This window comes from Rana temporaria, chromosome 1 (assembly GCF_905171775.1).
Source record: "Rana temporaria chromosome 1, aRanTem1.1, whole genome shotgun sequence".
Taxonomy (NCBI): Eukaryota; Metazoa; Chordata; class Amphibia; order Anura; family Ranidae; genus Rana; species Rana temporaria.
This window is the reverse complement of record NC_053489.1, coordinates 384,916,064-384,934,081: the sequence shown is the minus strand read 5'-3', so window position 1 is coordinate 384,934,081 and position 18,018 is coordinate 384,916,064. Positions and strand designations below refer to the sequence as shown.

At 46.5% G+C, this 18,018-nt stretch overlaps 1 protein-coding gene across 2 annotated transcripts in view; it reads left to right on the top strand.

Moving 5' to 3' along the window:
• Positions 1 to 18,018, top strand: part of KDM4B (lysine demethylase 4B) — a 609,325-nt gene that overhangs the window by 70,578 nt on the left and 520,729 nt on the right. For both annotated transcript variants that reach the window (XM_040322534.1, XM_040322533.1), the window contains exon 3: positions 4,718 to 4,893. In XM_040322534.1, coding sequence (XP_040178468.1) covers positions 4,718 to 4,893 — 176 coding nt within the window. The remainder of the gene's footprint in view (positions 1 to 4,717; positions 4,894 to 18,018) is intronic.

Genomic DNA, 18,018 nt, shown 5'->3' with positions numbered 1-18,018 from the left:
CGTGGGATGTTAAAATCGCCTCCCACCACCAACTGTCCCTCCGAAAAACGCATAAGATGATCTATCTGTCGCTTGAGGAAGGCGTCCTGGTGGTCATTCGGGGCGTAAAGGTTTGCCAGTGTCACCCTTTTGTCCCCGATCAAACCTTTCAGATACAGAAAACGGCCCCCCTTGTCTGTCTGGGAGTCTGTAAGCGACCACGGTACTCTAGATGATATGAGAATGGTTACCCCTCTAGATTTGGCTTCCGTGTAGTTGGAGTGGTATGTTAGGGGATAGTGTCTGTTCTTAAGGAACGGAAGGTTGTTTTCCCTAAAATACGTTTCCTGCAGCATCACAATATCTGCCCTGGCTCGCTTCATGTCGGAGAGCAACATCCGTCGCTTTTCCGGGGTATTCAGACCCTTGGCATTAAGGGATACAATATGTAGTGCGTCCATGTCCGAGACAGCCGCCTAGGTAGGGTTGTAGGCGAGAGGGGGGGGAAGTGGAAGAGAGAAGTGACCTAGGGTGGTCCGGAAAACGAGGGTGGAGATAGGAAAAGAGAGGGGTTAGAAAGCTGACACTAGGGCGTGCAGCGACTGGAGAGATTCTAAGGTAGCCTTAAAAACGGCTAATGCGCTCCTCTGGGGAGTACCCCAAACAGGAGCGCGGTCCTAAGTGGGGAAGTAGGTGGACAGAGCCGGAAAGCGAACCCCCAACCCTCTCCACCCCACCCCGGGAAACATATGCATACTAAGATATAAACCAGTAAAACAACACAATACAGGTATCACAGATATTTAAAGGTGCAGCGGGTATACACCCGAGAACCAGAGCACAAGACCTTAGCCTGACACAACTCAATTAGGGATAGGCAGATAAAACTAAACATAACATAGTAGTGACCGTGAACTGTAGACAATAAGGGCAATCTAGCAAGGCAACACTACATAAGTTGGAAAGGCATGAGGATGTGTAGGAAATACAAGGCACAAGCATGGATAGATAAAACCAGGAAGAGAACCCTAGCTCATCTCCCATATTGAGAGGAACATCACCCCCCCCCCCAGCAGTTAGACCGGTCTGTCAGTTCCTGAGTGTTTCCCCCGCCAAATCGCAGCATGTCACAGGGCTCTCCCCCCAGGATCCCGGGAAGGGGGGGCTTCACCCAGATGGGCAGGCCAGTCACCACAGAGTACAACAGCGCCGGTCCAGCGCGCCCCACCCCGGCACCCCCCAAACCAGAACCCCCACCCCGGAGCCCACCCCCCACCCCAAAAAGTATAGGCCGGGGGAAGCAGCACCCCACCTCCCCCCTCCGGGTCATCCAGAACATGTCTCTTACCACATCTAATCACCCCTCGTGAGGGGCACTCCACGTAACCCGGGCGGGCAGGGGGGGCTCAAACAGTGACCGGGCACAGGCAGTCTTCCAGGGGGGGGGGAAGGAGGGAGCCGGCGGGGCCCGCACACCAGAAAGGGGGACCAACGGCTTCTATACATCGCAAGGCCCCAAGGGATCCACGGGAGTCAGTAGTGAACAGGCAAGACCGCCATCGGGTGCCGTACACTGGTACACAGGGGGGGGGGGAGTCCAGGCCCCCGATCTGCCCGCTTGGCGAGGAAGGATCTGCAGCCAATCTGGAAGCTGAATCGGCTCCGTCTCCATGAAGCGGAACAACGCTGGTAGGTCCGCCGCCGTCTGTAGGGAGAACGTGCCCTGCTCACCGCGGAAAGCCACAGAGAATGGGTAGCCCCATCTATACGTGAAGTTCTTCTGCCTCGCCAACAGGGGCCGCAACAGTGCCCTACGCCGCAGGGTCGCCCTTGACAGGTCTGGCAAAATCCTGATCTGCGACTCCCCTAGCTCCACATCACCATGCTCCCAGGCCCTTTCTCAGGATGTCCTCCTTTTGCGTGTAGCGGTGGAGCCTACATATAATGTCTCTCGGCCTGCTTGGGTCCTAGGCCTGGGGCCCAGGGCTCTATGGGCTCTGTCCAAGATCACATCCGCCTCCGGGTCATCCAGGACCATCCGGAATATTGACCGTACCGTATCGCCCACCTCCTCCGCCACTTCAGGGACACCCTGGATCCGCAGATTGTTGCGGCGGCTCCGGTCCTCAATTTCCTCCAGGTGTAACTGGAGCGATACTGCAGTGTCGCGGTGCTGGTCCCGCGACCTCTCCAGCTCCGCTACCCGGGTCTCGAGGGAGGACAGCGACACTTCTCCTGTGGTCACCTGGTCTGACAGGGACGACGCCTCACCCTTCACTTCCTGAAAATCCCGTCTGTGGGTCTCCTCCAGTCGGAGGATCAAGGCCTCTAGGAGCATCACCCGGATGTCTTGATCCAGGCTGGGAACGTCTGGTTCTCCCTGGGGGTCCATGCCGTCACTCATGGGGGTCTCCAGTACGCCCAGGGAGGTTGTCTGCTGCTCTGATGGACCCGGATGGGGTCCGCTGGTACTCGAGGTCAGGGTCAGTGGAGCGTCTCCACGTGCAGGGCCCCTCGGCGCCGCTGCCCTTGCTCCGGGGGAAGATCCCTGCAAGAGCTGAAAAAAGCACCGGATCTCTCCCGCGAGGTGTCCCCTTAGAAACTGCTCTGGTCCTGTAGCGCTTGGAGGAGCTCATACCGGTGTTAGAGGGTATTTTAGCCGGGGCATGAGGGCTCAGGACGGGAGCTCACAAAAAACGCTGCCTCACACGGCCATGTCCAGGCCACGCCCCCCAGAGAAATTGATTTTACGGTGAGTACAAAAATCCTATTTTTGTCTGCAGTCTGTAGTAATTCTTTGTTGATGGAGTTGAGAGTTTCAACTGCTTATTGTTTTTTGATTTATTGTTGTTATTTTATTTAATAAAAGAGTTCCGAGTGGAGTTTCTTCTGGGATCTTGTCCAATGAATTGTTGACGAGTTTGTTGGTTTTTTGAGGGCGGTGTTGTAAGTTATTTTGAATTTGATTGCATGGTGATCTGTCCAAGGTAAAGGCCTATTCTCTATATAATGTTGACGTCTATCTCCTGTTTGAAGATGAGATCGAGGGTGTGACCTGAAACGTGCGTGGGCGCACATATCAGTTGCTGCAGACCTAGTCCTTCCAATTGGTCAATGCAGGAATTGGCAATGGGATCCTGTGAGGAGTTGGCCCAGAGGTTGAAGTCCCCAAGTAACAGAAGGTATTTGGTATTCAAGGTGTACGTCGAGATAAATTCTGTCAGCGCAGTGAGGAGATGCGTCTTTGGTCCTGGCGGTCTATAGCACAATAGTATGTGGACGGTGTTCTGGGGTGCTTGGAGTTGCAGAGTGAGCGTTTCCATGAACGGCAATGAGCTCTGTAGATCTGGTTTGGTAAACGCGAGGTGAGACTTGTAGATTACTGCTAGGCCTCCTCCTTTTTGCCCAATTCTGTTCTCGGTTAGGCTACCATAATTCTCTGGCACGAGTTCTCCTAGGATGGTGTTACAATCCAATGTTAGCCAACTTTCGGTGATAAAGAGGCAGTCTATGTTTGGTGATGAAGTTGTGGATTTCCAGTCTGTGCTTGACTGCGGATCTTGCGTTGATCATGACGCATGATAGGTGTTGTACCTGGGATGGTGCCTTCCTATTTTTGAAGGTCGATCGTCGATCGATTCTTAGCAGTTGTTCTTTTTGTAGTATTTTTTGAATGGCGTCTGGTAGCGTTGCGGTGGTATTCTTTAAACCACAAATGTTTTTTTGCTGAGTATTTCATGTTGAGCATGATACAAATAACGCCTAAGATGGCGTGACAGTTAGCCGTGGTAAACACTGCTGAATAACTGGTGAACCGTGTTGATAATGATGATCAGAGGCGGAACTGTGAACCCCCAATCTAACCCTGGTTGATCCAAAGGAAGCCGGAAAAAAAACCCGCCGAGCGAGGCCAATTTGCTACAGCCGGAGAGAGAAAAAAATTCCTTCCTGAACCCTCTGGAGGCAATCAGGTTTACCCCTGGATCATATTCGGTAGTATACGGGGGTACATGACGCTATAAAAACCTGGCGGTGAGCCTAAATAATTAACTGGCTAACTAACGTCACCCGTGACACTAATACAGCGATCAGAAAAAAGATTGCTTAGTGATCCTGACGACAGGGGTTGAAAGGGTTAACTGGAGTGGGTCGATCAAGGGGTTAACCCTTTATTAGGGGGTACCCTAGACATAACAGGGCCTACCTCTAACTGCCCTAACACTAATAATAGTCACAAATGACACCAAATGCAGTGATCAGTAAAAAAATGAAAACTGCAATTGATGACAATGTGACAGGGGGGTGATTTGGGGGGGGGGGGATTTGTGTGCCTATGTGTACTAGTGTCAGTGAACTGTTGTGCAACTCGCTTTGCATGTCTTCTCTCTTCGGCTCTCGAACAAAAAAGGAAGCACGAGGAGAGATGACCTCACTTCCTCTGCCTGTGTTTACACTTTCACAGGCAGAGGAAGCATGTCATTCGTCAGGACCGATTGTGACAGGGGAGCCATGGATCAGTGGCCTCCCCCCTCAGGACGGATATCGTGTATATATACATGTTACTCTGCCTGCCCGTGCCATTCTGCCGATTGTATATCGTCGTGAGGCGGTCGTCAAGTGATATCGAAAAATATTTTATGCCAGCTATGAATTGCATTCAGGCTTTGTAGTAATATAGACTAAACCCTCATAATTTTAACATAAATACTGTGCTAACTCTATTTTTTTATGTCACTAGATTATCCCTCCAAAAGAGTGGCGACCGAGACGGACTTATGATGATCTGGATGACATGGTTATTCCTGCCCCAATCCAACAGGTTGTTACTGGCCAGTCTGGCCTTTTTACTCAGTACAACATACAGAAGAAGCCCATAACTGTGGGAGAATATCGTAAATTGGCCAACAGTGACAAGTAAGGCGTTATCTTTGAGATATTTGACTTTTTTTTTTTTTCTTTACAGAAAACCACACTTGCTTACCTTTTGGTAATTATTACCAAAACATTTTTTAAATAAAAATCTTTTTCATTTTTAAAATGGTGACACGGAGGGAGCTCCAGTCTGTGACTTGTATCTGCAGCTGTATTTGTGTGTGTGTGTGGGAGGGGTGTGACTGTTTGAAATATATGAATAACCGCGCTAGTGGAATAAGGTGCTAACATATAACACAAAAGTGAGCAAAAAAGCTATTCATAAAGTGCTTCCAATAGCAGAAAAATAGTGAATAGAGGTTTCCAGTTAGGTGGTCTCCCTTCTCGTGACCCCACTCACCAGAGTTAATGGACCGTCAGCTTTGCAGTCCAGAAGTCAAACAGGCTCTAGCATTTAGGAGGTCTGGTGTAAATATCCAAGTTTCCAATGATGATTCCACAAATCTCAGAAGAATTGAGGGAGATAAAACAAAAGAGATACACGTGTGAAGTACTGCCAGTATTAAAAACACTGCGCTGCTAACGTATGTCGCTCACGAGACAGCTAGGCAAAACAGGCATCAGCGTGTTTCGGGTTCGCATTAATGGCGTGCGTTCTACGGACACCTGAAGTAGCGTCACTGGTTCAACAAAACCGGAAATACGTTGATGCGTTTCACCGCTCCTCCAGGACGTCATCAAGAACATCACTTCCGGTTTCATAAGAAGAAATTTGTATGCATGTGAGCCGTCACCGCCCAGCTAAATGCAATGGTGTGAACTAAATGCTTGCTTCTGTAAGGGCTGAGTGAGATTCTGTTATGATGGTAGTAATAAAACACATTTCATTATTTTAGAACTGCATTAAATTTTTTTTTTTTGTTCATTTAATAAAGCAGTGTTTTTAAGGATAAAACACGATTAGCATTTCTTATACGGTAGTATATGTGCATGGCTGACTGGAGGAGCAAATAGATGGAAGCATATATAACATTGAGGTCCAGGAGAAGTACCTGAGTAGATGCAAAAGTGATAATAGATTATACTGTATCCAGGGCCCCTATCGGGGGGTACAGCCCACACACTTGTAAGGGGCCAGAGCGTCTAGAAGGGCCCGACTGGCAGAGATGGGAAAAGGCAGGGGTGGTGAATGAGAGCTCTGTGGCTGCGCTGGCTCTCAGAACATGTGCGAGGCAGCAGCTGCTGCTGTTTCATTGAGCTGACATCAGGCTCTTTGCTGCCACCTCTGGTAAATTCCAAAAAACAAAACACTGCCCTGGATTTGTTTTGTTTTTGTTCTGTGTCTCTCTCTCTACTTCACAGAAACATGAAACCAGTTTAAAACGAAAGTGAAACTAGAGGCACATTATATGATTGATTTTTATCTATTTTTAATCATTTTTAAAAGGAATCGGTTAACTTTTATGTCTCTCTACCCTGTAAACAGTCATTTCAGCAAAAATTTTTTTTTTTCCTTTAGTGACCCTTTAAGTTGGGATGACACTTTGAAGTCCACTTAAAGGGGTTGTAAAGGTAAACATTTTTTTCCCTAAATAGCTTCCTTTACCTTAGTGCAGTCCTCCTTCACTTACCTCATCCTTCGATTTTGCTTTTAAATGTCCTTATTTCTTCTGAGAAATCCTCACTTCCTGTTCTTCTGTCTGTAACTACACACAGTAATGCAAGGCTTTCTCCCTGGTGTGGAGAAAGCCTCTTGAGGGGACGAGCAGGAGTGTCAGGATGCCCACTAACACACAGCTCCTTTCTCTATCTGCAAAGTAGAGAGTGTCCTGACCCTCCTGCTCGCCCCCTCCCCCCTCAAGAGGCTTTCTCCACACCAGGGAGAAAGCCTTGCATTACTGTGTGTAGTTACAGACAGAAGAACAGGAAGTGAGGATTTCTCAGAAGAAATAAGGACATTTAAAAGCAAAATCGAAGGATGAGGTAAGTGAAGGAGGAAGCTATTTAGGGAAAACATTTTTTACCTTTACAACCCCTTTAAGTAGTAATTACACACTTTGTTAATAAAGCATATTGGTTGCACAGTAGTTTTTGCTTTATGACATTTAATAATCTTAAAGATTAATGTGGAGCATGGCACCAACAGGATTTTAAATGCAGGACAATCTGTATTCCTCAGATTCCACAGGGTGGCTTTCATGCACCTCAAGCAGCTCATGTGCCAATGGCTGTTATATCTGTGCAATAGGATAGGAAATTGCTTGCCCAGCTCAGGGTGCATGTTGGACCTGTATGCAGTCTGCAGTGACAGGCATTGCCTCAAGGTGGCAATGGATAAGGAACCCGATGCCCAAATTTCAATGCTTATGTTTAGGAGGCTTTAATGGAAAGTATGCAGCAAATATCCATGCCACAGGCAAGCCAAAAAAAAAAAATCATACTTTTTTGATTTTAATCTCCATTGGTCCCTTTTTTATTACCCAGGCCCAACCATCAAACAAGTGTCTTTTGCCTTTCAGTACCTTTTAGGAATCCTATTCATTTAAAAGTGAACTTATGGCTGGTTCACACCAAATGCAGTCCAGTGCATTTTTATCCTGCGTCAAAAATTTAAGAACAGTATGTACCATGGATTCCAATGGCCTACTTAAGACAAGTGCAGTGCATTCCAGTACAGTCAACTAAAGTAGAACAGCTTGCATATTTTTTTCTGTATGGAATGCATCTGGAACATGGCCAAACGCATTGAAAATTCACCAGAACACTTCAAAAATGTGCATGCAGGAAGACACCCTCAACTCAAATTGTGGTGAACTAGCCCTCAGACTTGGGCTCCATGCACACAGGATGCTTAAAAAAGTTGTTCTGACTGTCGGATTGCTGGCAGGAAAACGCTGCTTTAAAAACTCGATTTTTATCAGTGTTTTGCATTGCCGTCAATGCACGTTTAGCCGCGCTAGCTTTCAGCTGCGTTTCTCTGCCTCTATTTAAAATCAGTAGTTTCCTATGGGAGCCCATTGATTTGATTTGAATAGAAGTCGCACCGCAAGTCGGATCATCATGATCTGACTTGTGGTGCAACTTGTGTGCTGAGGATGAAGGGGAACCCCACCAAAAAATGAAAAAAAAAAAAAAAAAATTGGCGTGGGGTTCCCCCTCGGACAATACCAGGCCTTTCGGTCTGGTATAGATTTTAAGGGGCACCCCTACGCCGAAAAAAAACAGCGTGGGGTCCCCCCAAAATCCATACCCCAGACCCTTATCCGAGCACGCAGCCCGGCTGGTCAGGAAAGGGGGTGGGGTGGTGAGGGCAGGTGTTTGGCTGGGCTCTGAGGAAGAAGGTATTCCTTCGAAAGCCGGCAGTGGCCCTTGTCATTTCCTCTGTGACCACCTGGAGTCTATTTGGTTCTGACTCATTGCTGCTATTTTTGGAGACTATTTACACTGTGAACAATTCACCTACATTTGTGAGTAGTTTTCTTTTTATTCATTTTTAATAAAACTTTTCCAAAGGATAATGCACTAGGCTGGTGCGCCCTCTTTCTTTTTTCGTTTACTACTAGGATACTCCTATCCTTGAGGGCAGCAAGGCCAGTGACATGTACCATTACAACACATAGACTGTCTGGTGTTCCACTTGTGCGCAGGAGTGTGTTTGTGTCCCTACCCTATGTGAATGAGTATGGGGTACATCATACCCCTACCCATTCACCTGGGGGAAAAAGTGTCAAAATAAAACACACTTATATTGGCATGGGGTGTGGTCACTGGGTGATGTCATCCGGTGACCCCGCCCCCTATGATGTCACCATTGTGACGTCATAAGGGGTGGGGTCACCCAATGGCATTACCCGGTGACCACACCCCATGCCAATATAAGTTGTTGCGCACTGCACACATGGCATTACAACGGGAGAGAGCATTGCGTCAACATCGGAAGAAGACGACTGAGAAGACCGGGCAACCGATGGCAAAAGAGCGGGCAAAAGAGCAGAAGATAGTGGAGGAGCCCAGCAGAAGAGGCTGGAGAGAGTGGAGAAGACAGATGAGACCCCCCCAAAGTCGCAAGAGACCCCCGGAGCTGTCTAATTACTTTAAAAACCCGTGTAGTACGTTTTATTTTTGACACTCCCCCCCAGGTGAATGGGTTGTCGGGAAGAGGCCCTTGTCGTCCACATGGGGACAAGGTGCTTTGAGTTGGGGGGGGGGGGGTGCAGGGCCCCCCTGCCCCAAAGCACCTACCCCCCATGTTGAGGGTATGCGGCCTGGTATGGTTCAGGAGGGGGGCGCTCGTTCCTGACCGGCTGGGCTGCGTGCTCATATAAGGGTCTGGTATGGATTTTGGGGGGATCCCCACACTGTTTTTTCGGTGTAGGGGGTTCCCCTTAAAATCCATACTAGACCGAAGGGCCTGGCATCATCCGAGGGGGAACCCCACGCCAATTTTTTTTATCTTTTTTTTTTTTTCATTTTTGGCGAGGTTCCCCTTCATCCTCGGCACACAAGTCGGATCATGATGATCCAACTTCTATTGAAATCAATGGGCTCCCATGGGGAACCATTTATTTTTGAATAGAGGCAGAGAAAATGCCTAATGAGGATTAACGCTTTTTTTACAGCGTTAACCCTCGTTTAACACCTTTTACGGCCATCTGGCGTTTCCAGGACTGCTCTTGAACGCAATTTTATGGCGTTCACGAAACGCCCCATAAACTCCACTGCCGATAAACCTCCAAAAACTTCCATGTGTGCATGGACACACAGGATAACATAGTGGAGTTTATGGGCTCAAACTAAAAAAAATAAGTTTTTGAGCTCCAGTTTGCATGGAGCCTTAGAGTCTACACTGTGGCCTACCAGCAACACCGTAAACTTCAATGTTTAAAACAATAAAGTGGTCCTAAAAGCAGAAGGGCTTTTTGCTTTAAAGACATTCTATGCATTTAAAAAAACTTTGTGTAGTAGCCCCCCTCAACTCCCTAATGCTCAAGCATCTCGATCCAGCAATGTTGCATGAGAGGCTCGGCGATCCGGGACTCTCCCTCCTGATTTGCTGAGACACACAGTGGGTGCCATTGACTTTGACTTTTTTTTGTATCACTTTTATTCCTATTACAAGGAATGTAAACAACCATTGTAATAGGAATGTGTGTGACAGGTACTCTTTATGGAGAGATGCGGGGTCAATAAGACCCCACATCTCTCCTCCAGGCTGGAAAGTATTAGATCGTGAAAAAAAATCCACCGATCTAATGCTTTCAGCCGCGATTGCGGCTGTGTTTACATTCCGGGACCCGGGCGTGACGTCATAACATCGCGCCCGGGCCTCCGACGATCATAGAGATGACTGGTGACCATCTGGTCACCAGTCTACTCTATGGTTTCCATCGGACGCCGGCAGATCGTTTCTCCGGGTCTCCGATGGCACGGGAGAGCCCGGAGAAGTTCCGCCGCTATGATCGTTCTTATGGTGCAGGGATTCGCCGGCTGAAGAGATGGATATCTGAATGATGCCTGTAGCTGCAGGCATCATTCAGATATCCCCACTGAAAGTCCAGGACGTCATATGACGTCCTTGGGCTGGAAGTGGTTAATATGGGCCCTGGCAAATTCTAGGCTGGCGTTTTTGTGTATGGGCTTTAGGAGAGGCTTTCTTCCTGGGCGACACTCATGCATGCCATTCCTCTGCAGTGCACGCCGTATTGTGTCACGGAAAACAATCACCTCAGTTTGGCTTTCTACTACTTTAGCTAACTGCAGTAAACTTGCACAGCGTTTTCCTTCAACCCTTCTCATCAGAAGACGCTTCTGTTGAGGTGTTGGCTTTCGCAGACGGCCTGGACTTCTCTGTGAGATGGTTGCCGTTCCATCTTTGTTAAATTACTTCTGCTACAGTATTCTGACGAGTAAAGCTTTGCTGATCTTCTTGTAGCCTTCACCTTTCTTGTGTAAAGAAATTATTTTCTTTCTCAGGCCTTATGACAATGCTCTTCCATGTGGTGCCATTGCTGACAGCATGAAATGGGAAGGGGTTTTCTTTAACCACTTCTCGCCCGGCCTATAGCAGAATGACTGTTCTGGTTCAGTTATCCTGACTGGACGTCATATGAAGTCCAACAGGATAACAGCCGCTGCGCGCACGGCGATTGGTGATGCGGCGTGTCAGTCTGCTACACCAATCTCGGTAAAAAGCCTCCGATGGAAGCTCTTTACCTTGTGATCAGCAGTGTCCAATCACGGCTGATCACGATGTAAACAGGAAGAACCGTTGACCGGCTTCTCCTCACTCGCTTCTGACAGACGCGAGTAGAGGAGTCGATCGGCTGCTCTCCTGACTGGGGGGGGGGGGTCTGTGCTGATTGTATCAGTGCAGCCCCCCCTCGGATGCCCCACCAGGACCACCAGGGAAGGCCGGAACACCAGGTATGCCACCCTACACCACCAGGGAAATGCCAATCAGTGCCCATGCAGCTGCCAATTAGTGCTCATCCAAAATGCCTGCCAGTGCCACCAGATATGCCTATCAGTGCCATTTATCAGTGCCGCGTATCAGTGCCCAGCAGTGCCGTCTATCAGTGCCACTCATAAGTACCCATCAGTGCAGCCTTTCAGTGCCCACCAGTGCCGCTTATCAATGCCCATCAGTGCTACATATCAGTACCACCTCATCGGTGCTGCCTTATCAGTATCCATCAGTGAAGGAAAAAACATACTTGTGCTCATGGCAAAAATTTATAACACATTTTTTTTTTTTTTCAAAATGTTCGTTTTTTTTATTTAGCAAAAAATAAAAACCGCAGAGGTGTTCAAATACTACCAAAAGAAATCTCTATTTGTGGGAACAAAATGAAAAGTGTAGCATGACTGCGCAATTGTCATTTAAGCCATGCTGAAAATTGGCTTTGGTAGGAAGCGCCTGGTATTGAAGTGGTTAAGTAACAGCCTTTTATAATTGTCTGCTGGACACCTATAATGAATAATAATTGTAACACTAACGAGTCACATGACACTGGAGGGAAAATGGCTAATTGGGGCAAATTAGCCAATTTTTACTTATGTGCGTATTCACTTTTGTTGCCAGAGGTTTAGACCTTAAAGCGGGGGTTCGCCCTGTTAAAAAAAAAAAAAAAAGTTTTTTTTTATTAGACCATTAAATTCGGCATCGTAGCGCGAGCTACGGTATGCCGGTCTTACATTTTTTTATGCCCGTACTCACTGCGGTATCGCTGATTGAAGAATCCGGGGAATGGGCGTTCCTATGGTGAGAGAAGGTGATTGACGGCCGGCCCTGGCACGTCACGCTTCTCCGGAAATAGCCGAAATAGGCTTGGCTATTCACGGCGCCTGCGCATAGCCTGTGCGCAGGCGTCGTGAATAGCCGAGACCTACTCCGGCTGTCTTCGGGGAGCGTGACGTGCCAGAGCCGGCCGTCAATCATCCTCCCTCTCCATAGGCACGCCCATTCCCCGCGGGAGTCGATTTCTTCAATCAGCGATACCGCAGTGAGTACGGGGATTAAAAATTTAAGACCGGCATACCGTAGCTCGCGCTACGATGCCGAATTTAATGGTCTAATGATGGAAAGGAGGGTGAACTACCGCTTTAATGGCTGAGTTATTTTGAGGGGAGGGGCAAATGTACACTGTTGTACAAGCTGTACACTCACTACTTTACATTGTAGCAAAGTGTAATTTCTAAAGTGTTGTCGCATGAAAATATATAATATATTTACAAAAATGTGAGGGGTTTACTTTTTTTTGGGAGATACTGTATACATGTTTACATGTCCTTTTCGACATCTTACTCTGGAATGGGATGAGACCAGTACATGTGGATCTTGTGGTATGCTTTACATGATCTTATATGATCTATGTGTTTTATGTGTTCACTATATAATCATTATAGGTGGTTTCTATAGTGTAATGCATACTATCCGTTGGTTTGGTTTGTTTTGTGGAGGTACCTGATGTATGGGTGATCTAATCTCACCCACGAGGCATGCTGGAGACACTCCTGACAATAGCCATGTCACTTTACTATTAAAGAGGGGTGCAGAAAACGGTCCTGCTGCCTCTGACGAAGAGGGTAGTCCTCAAAACGTGTTAGGCCGCATACACACGGTCGGTCTAAACCGATGGAAACGGACTGAAGGTCTGTTTCATCGGTCCAAACCGACCGTGTGTGGGCCCCATCGGTCAGTTATCCTTCGGTCCAAAAATTTTGAACTTGCTTTAAAATTCAACCGATGGACGCCTAACCGATAGGTCAAAACCGATGGTTAGTACGCAAAAGTAGAGGTCGACCGATATGGGTTTTTCTCTGGCCGATGCCGATATTTAGAAATCGGGGCGGCCGATGGCCGATATATAATGCTGATTTTTGCGGCCGATATTTTAGGCCGATTTTTTTACATTTTTTTTTTGGTGGCACTGGCTCATGGCACTGGATGCCACTAATTGGCACTGGAAGATGGCACTAGCAGAAGGCACTGGCAGGTGGCACTTATTGGCACTGGCAGGTTATACTGGATGGCACTGAAAGATGGCACTAGCAGATGGCACTGATTTGCAGGTGGCACTTATTGACACTGGCAGGTGGCACTGATTGGCAGTTGGCACTGGCAGGTGGCACTGGCAGGTGGCACCAACAGGTGACACTGGCAAGGGGCACTGGTTGGCACTGACTGGCAGGTGGCACTAATTGGCACTGGATGGCAATAGTTGGCACTGGCAGATGGCACTGGTTGGCAGGTGGCACTGATGGCTTTAGTTGGCACTGGCAGGTGGAACTGCATGGATGGTGGCACTGGTATTGGCACTGGATGGTGGCATTGGCAGATGGCACTGGATGGAAGGTGGCACTAATTGGCACTGGATGGTGGCACTGGTATTGGCACTGGCAGGTGGCATTGGCAGATGGCACTGGACAGCAAGTGGGGCTAATTGGCATTGGCAGGTGGCACTGGTGCAAAACAAAAAAGTGTCACCACCCTCAGTACAGACCCCCTCTCCCTCCAGTATAGACACCCACCCCCCTCCTCAGTACAGACACCAGAGAGCGGTGTGTGTGTCCCACAAGCATGGGCCCCTCCTCTGTGGGTGTAAACAGAGAGGAGGGCCGCCACGCTGGGTGTACGAAGATGGCCGCGGCTCCGGAGCTAGGCCGAAGCCGCGGCCCTTCCTGATGGTGTGACCGCGGCGGCTATCCGCGGATTGCCGCCGCGGTCACAGCATCAGGAAAGGCCGCAGCTTCGGGCCTAGCTCCGGATCCGTGGCACCGCTAGTGGCCATGTTAAATATTGGCCAAATTTGGATAAAAATCGCCTGATTACGATTTCTCCAAAACGGCCAAATATCGGCCGATATATCGGTCGACCTCTACGCAAAAGCATCGGTTAAAAACCCGCGCATGCTCAGAATCAAGTCGACGCATGCTTGGAAGCATTGAACTTCATTTTTCTCTGCACGTCGTTGTGTTTTACGTCACCGCGTTGGACTCGTGTGTAGGCACATCAGACCATCAGTCAGCTTCATCGGTTGGACTGATCGTGTGTATAGGGCTTCAGCCTATTGGATCTCCATTTGTCCAGTCACATGTTATGATGTACTGTGGACTGGATGATGCTGTTCTTTATGGTGAGCTTTGATGCAATTGTCATTTTTGTGAGTGTAATACTTGCCACTTTTTACAACATAGTCATATTTTTAGGATAATGCACTAGGTTGTGCGCCCTCTGGTTTTTTTTTTTTTGTGGTTTCACCTCTTCCAGATCACAGGCTCCATAAGAGCCCTTTACTTTCAGAAATAGTGTGGGAAGACAAATTCAAGCAAAATCTATATATCGTTTATAAGCGTGTGTAAGAAGTAAGCCCCCAGACCTACCATTTACACATGAGAAACAGTCTAATTCGGAGACATTCTTCCTTCATACTCTTTTTCAGATGCAATTATTAGAGTCGTCATCTAATATATCCTTATATTTATTTTTATTTTTTGATTAACATATATCTGCATCTCATATGTGTGGGGATCCATTGATTTAACCTCATCCATATGCTTCTTGGTTACAATAAGGTATACTGATGATCCTTTTGTCTCCCCCTCATTTACCTTTTTTTTTTTTTTTGGAGATACAGCAGCCAGTTTATCCACTTATACAATACAGGGCACTTTCACCCCCTTCCAGCCCAGTCCAATTTTCAGCTTTCAGCACTGTCGCATTTTGAATGACAATTACGCGGTCATGCAACACTGTACCTTAACAACATTTTTATCAATTTTTTTCCCCCCACAAATCGAGTTTCTTTTGGTATTTGATCACCACTGTTAATTTTTTTCGCTACAAATAAAAAAAAATAATGAGAAAGGGGAAAGTGGGACTTTAAATTGGGCTATTGTTTTGTGGGGGTGCAGTAATTTAAAAGTGTATATCAAGTTTGCATATTGAGTCTGACAATGCATAACGATAATGCACATAGTAAAAAAGGTTTAATCTGTATACACAACATACATGCTGTTGACCTCATAAATACATTACATATACATATCAAATGGACGGCATATAAAATAAACATAATAAAGTAGTGTAAAAAAGGCCTATAATACACTACTTAGCGCCACTTGGATGAATACCTATACACAACCTAGAGTAAAAGAAAAAAGATCTAAATCTTAGGTTACCTGCTAAATGAATAGCAGACAACCTAAACAAAAGCAGCTGTTTAGAAAGAAAAGCATATATAAACAAGTACTCTAACACTTATTGAAAAGGTAAGTCCATTCAACAAAAATAAAGCACAACAGCGCTACTCTATAGGTGGTGTTATCACCCCCACCAAGCAGTCCAAAAATCAATGCTGAGAAGCAGATGAGAAATGTCCCAGAAGGAGTGTTGAAAAAGAAAGAAAAATAGCAGCGTGCACCATCCACCAAAAATCTTCTTAATTCACCAGTTGTGATCACTCGCCCCGTCGGGGTTCAAACTCACCGCAATGAAATATAAAATACGCCTTTTAGTGAATAACACTTCATTAACCATGGATCTCAGCGGACAGCTTCTATCATGGAACCAGATGCTTTAAGGACCCTCAGGTAAAACAAGCAAGAACAGAAAAAGCCACCATAGCGTAATTCAGCTTTTAATATGTAAAACCCTCAAGTCCCAGTACATCAGGCTCCCCTTATATATTCAACTTACATTCATTCAAACAGAAATAGGCATTTGAAAATATCACCAGATCCTCATGCGATCGGCGTCAGTGTCTCCTCCTCACACCGCTGACCGGATACCAGGCACAGTTACAGCTGCCTCGTCCTGCTTCGGTGGAGCGCGGGGATCCTTCAAATGTATGGTGTAGCAAGCACCCTGACTAGTTTCGCCAGTTAATGGCTTCTACGGAGGGCGTGGCTACACAGCTGACTCAGTCCAATATATATCACATCCCTCAGCTCAGCCACAGCCAATCACAGGTCACCAGGCATGTCAACAGGTGCACGTCATGCCACGGTGATCAGTATCCAGAATGGCTCAAGCTAAGAGTGGGGAGAAGGACCAAATGTATATCTGTCCGCACAAGTTAGTGTTTAAACAGCTGGATGTTCAAATAGTATTAATAGCGCATACAGCACATAATACCATAAATTTCTTTTACACTCAGCCAGCTTGTTCTAAGGACATAAGAGAAAATAACTAATTTATAAAAAGCAAAAAAGGGGAGAAAATTAATACTGGTGAGCTGGAAATGACACCAGCAGCATCTCCCGCACCTAATACCAGTGAGCTGGAAAAGACACCAGCAGCATCTCCCGCACCTAATACCAGTGAGCTGGAAATGACACCAGCAGCATCTCCCGCACTTAATACAAGTGAGCTGGAAATGACACCGGAAACATCTCCCTCACTATCAATTCAAATGTCAAAATTACGATAGTAAAGCTAACATTATATATTGCTAAAATAAAATCATCACAAATACGTCTAATAAAAGCATAAATAGTGACTTATATCCAGTCTATATATAAAATTATACATACATATATATATATAAGGATAAACATATAAAAATAGAATATATATAAAAATCAATAAAATTAATTAATTCAAAAGCAATAGACCCAATCCTTCTAAAAATCGCTAATAAAACAATTCAGGTCTAACTCTACATTTAACCCCTTAGGGCATATAGTATCCACAGAAAAAATCCACTGGGTTTCCCTCTTAGAGAGGTCCCTGACCAAGTTAGAGCCCCTCCAAGAAGGTTTTTAGATGGTCAACGCCCCAGAATTTTAAACCGTTGGGGTCTTTGTTATGGAACCGCTTAAAATGAAGAGAGACATTGTGGTCTTTAAAACCAAGGAGAATATTTGCGATGTGTTCCCCATCCCTGACCTTCAACTTTCGTTTAGTGCGACCTATATATATCAAGCCACACGGGCACTGAAGAGCGTAAACGACATGGGATGTATTGCAAGTAATGAATTCTTTGACTGAGAATTCCTTATTATTTGACGTAGACCGGAATTTTTCGACCACCCTCAGTGGTCGATCCGCTTCTTTACACGCTCTGCATTTTCTACAGGAGAAAAACCTGTCTCTATCCCAAAAGGATGAAGGTCTAGAGGGAGGGTCAAGCACCTTGCATACTACCTTATCTGCAACGCTAGAGGCCCTTCGATATATAAATCCCGGTTTAGATGGTAGAACTGCAGACAAAGTTCTATCCATCAAAACGATATGCCAATGGCTGGAAAAAATTGCTTCAACCTCCCTATATTGTGAATGGAACCCTGAAAAGAAGTTCCACTCGCGACCGGTGTAGTTTCCCGTGCGGTTATTTTCACCCAATAAATTTTCCCTAGGTATGGAGGCTAGATCAGAGATTATAGAGGTAAGTAACTCATCTCTATACCCTTTTTCAGTAAACTTAATCTTCACAACTTCAGCTTGCAGCAAAAAACTATTGTCTGACTATTTTTGCTGCATAACCGCACGGGAAACTACACCGGTCGAGAGTGGAACTTCTTTTCAGGGTTCCATTCACAATATAGGGAGGTTGAAGCAATTTTTTCCAGCCATTGGCATATCCTTTTGATGCAGTTCTACCATCTAAACCGGGATTTATATATCGAAGGGCCTCTAGCGTTGCAGATAAGGTAGTATGCAAGGTG